General features: G+C 31.4%; 1 protein-coding gene across 1 annotated transcript in view; it reads left to right on the forward strand.

Moving 5' to 3' along the window:
- The first annotated feature begins 1,436 nt into the window (after positions 1 to 1,436).
- Positions 1,437 to 2,741, forward strand: part of LOC122636405 — a 7,273-nt gene continuing 5,968 nt past the window's right edge. The window contains exons 1-4 of the mRNA XM_043827585.1: positions 1,437 to 1,957; positions 2,039 to 2,138; positions 2,328 to 2,429; positions 2,521 to 2,679. Coding sequence (XP_043683520.1) covers positions 1,566 to 1,957; positions 2,039 to 2,138; positions 2,328 to 2,429; positions 2,521 to 2,679 — 753 coding nt within the window. The 5' untranslated portion in view covers positions 1,437 to 1,565. The remainder of the gene's footprint in view (positions 1,958 to 2,038; positions 2,139 to 2,327; positions 2,430 to 2,520; positions 2,680 to 2,741) is intronic.

A 2,741-nucleotide genomic window follows, 5' to 3' on the forward strand; every position in this document is an offset into this window, starting at 1 on the left:
AATTATTAAGATAGATTATACATATGACTACTCTACAGGAAATATCTACTTGAAATTAATTCTACGAACTGCACAGAAACTTCACGGACACGCAAAAATGATGTTTTTACACACATAGTGATTAATAATTATGCGCTAAGACGTACAAGTAATACATAACTTGTTTAATGACTTATTTAATCGCTTCCCACCCACGAAATTAATTATTTTCAGCAACTGTTTGTTGGCGTCTATTAAACTTATATCTAAAAAGATATAGATAATATCATGGACTGTAAGATTTCGTTTTCACTTCGATTAACGGAAGATACGGAAGAAATTTTATCGATTAAATCATCTAACGTCAGTAATGAACGTTTGTTTAAATCTTGCATTAATATTCATATTAATATAATACGATGTATTAATATAATATGCATCTCGATTTTATTTTACATTTTTGCTACAAACTTTAATTGGTAATTAGGATCCAAGATGTTAAGAGTACAAATTGAATAATTTCGATTTCAAGACTATTACTTACATATTTATAACGTACTTGTGTAAACATGAAATATTTCCAGAATCTAAGTAATATCTCATTTCTATTTGAACTCTTCGTATGTTACAGTATTCCACAGTAAAAACTCGATTGAACCACTAGAAAGATATTACAGAAAAGAATGGACTCGACATCATTATTGCAAAAAGAGATACTTCAAGCTACAATCTAAACGCTTGTTTCGCTAAATGTACAGTTTTTATTATGCCTCTATCATCGCATTCTTCAACTGCAAAATTACATGTAAGAAAAATTATGGGAAAAAGTCCGGAAGGAATCGCTTATTTTCTTCGCACGCAATAATTTAAGATAACTACAGATACGTAAAAGAGCATGTAGCATGTAGGGAACTTCTGATTGATTTATTCCCTTCAACGATCCGAAGTAGCGAAACTACATTATAGGTAGAAGTGGAAATAAGGGTTTGTGCAAGAATATCGAGCGGATAATTAGAGAGAATTTCTTCGAATCGTTTTGTAAAAATAATACCGAACGAAACGTTTCATTCTATCTTCCTTCATGGCTAAATTAAAATTATGGTCTATAGACCAGTTCTTCTTCAAAGTAGAATAGTTGCTTGTTCGCGTTCAGATCAGTCACGTTAAGAAAAAAGAAAAGAAGAAAAAAGGTATTACATTATCATGAAGTTCACTCCCGGATCAGCATTAAAGTTTACGAAAAGAAGCGTCGCTTTATTAGTTGCTTGGCCACCATCGGTGACCGCTTCGAGAAAAAAATTGTTCCTTCTCGATGTCTACTTTTGTGTGTCTTTTCTATGTGCTCAAATGATGTTACTGATGTTGCTGAATGGAATGTACATTCATCATGATAATTTCGAGATCATGATACAGTCAACGTGTATAGCAATCGCTATCATACAAATGAGTATGAAAATGATAGTATGTAGAATGCAACGTTCGAGTTTGCAGGTCTAATAAAATTAAAACTTGAATTTGATCTGCTATCTACAATTAGAACGTCGTCTACAAAATTATATCGATCCTTTCAGTCGATAGTAACAGAAATGGAAAGTATTGTTAAACTAGCCGCACCACACGACAAAGTTATACTAGAAAACTATGTGAAAAGATGTGCTATGTTACATATATTCCTTACTTTTGGATTTTATTTAGCCGGTATGAACATCGTGTTGGGACCAATATTTCTATCGCAATCGTTACCAACTTTTGCTGTTTATCCTTTCGACATGGAATCACATCCCATTTACGAAATTGTTTATATTCAACAAGCATTTACATGTATACAAGCTTCTACAGGTGCAACGATTGATTGCCAAGTCGCACTTTTACTATGGTTCGCTGGTGCAAGATTTGAAATGTTGGAAATTGAAATAGCCAATACCGTGGACGAGTATGATCTCAATCGATGCATAGAGAAACATCGTCAGATACTGAGGTAATATTTTTCTCATTAGAACAAGAAAACAAAATTTATTCAACAAAAAGATGAACATGCGTTGTTCTTATTTCTTTTTAGTTATGCAGAAAAAGTAGTAAAAACTGTACGTTTTGTGATCCTTGCCACTGTTGGTATTACGACCATATTAATAGTATTCAGTGGACTCTTACTCTTATTTGTTAGTATTATTACGATAATAATTAAATAATCGTTATTATCCAAAATATTCAGAATAAGATTTCCTTCGAATAGTAGACAATATATATATATGTACATGAAAAATATCTATACATGTTCTTAATCATTTGTTTGATATTGCAATGATTATTTTATTAATTTCTTTTTTAATCATTTTTTTTAACTACAGTCAGATTCAATTACGGTCAAATTCCAATTCCTCGTTTTGGATATTGTCGCCATTATTCAATTATTCCTGAACTCATATCCGGCAGAAAATTTAATAGAAATGGTAAAACTTTCTCTTTTCATTTAGATAATAGAAATACTGATAATTATACTACATGTAGCATGTATTATTTTATTAAAAATTGTCGTTGCAGAGTTCTGCAATTGGATTGGCAGCTTATGATTTGAATTGGTTTGATAAATCACGAAAAATGTGCAAAAATTTATACATTCTAATTCAAAGATCGCAAAAGCCAGTGACAGTCAGTATCGCTGGATTTATCCCTGAATTATCTTTAACTTATTACATGTCGGTAGGTTTATTTCTATTACGATTATCGATTTTTCTCATGCACGTCGATTCGTTTCGTAGTAA

The sequence above is a fragment of the Vespula pensylvanica genome, chromosome 21 (genome assembly GCF_014466175.1).
Source record: "Vespula pensylvanica isolate Volc-1 chromosome 21, ASM1446617v1, whole genome shotgun sequence".
Taxonomy (NCBI): domain Eukaryota; kingdom Metazoa; phylum Arthropoda; class Insecta; order Hymenoptera; family Vespidae; genus Vespula; species Vespula pensylvanica.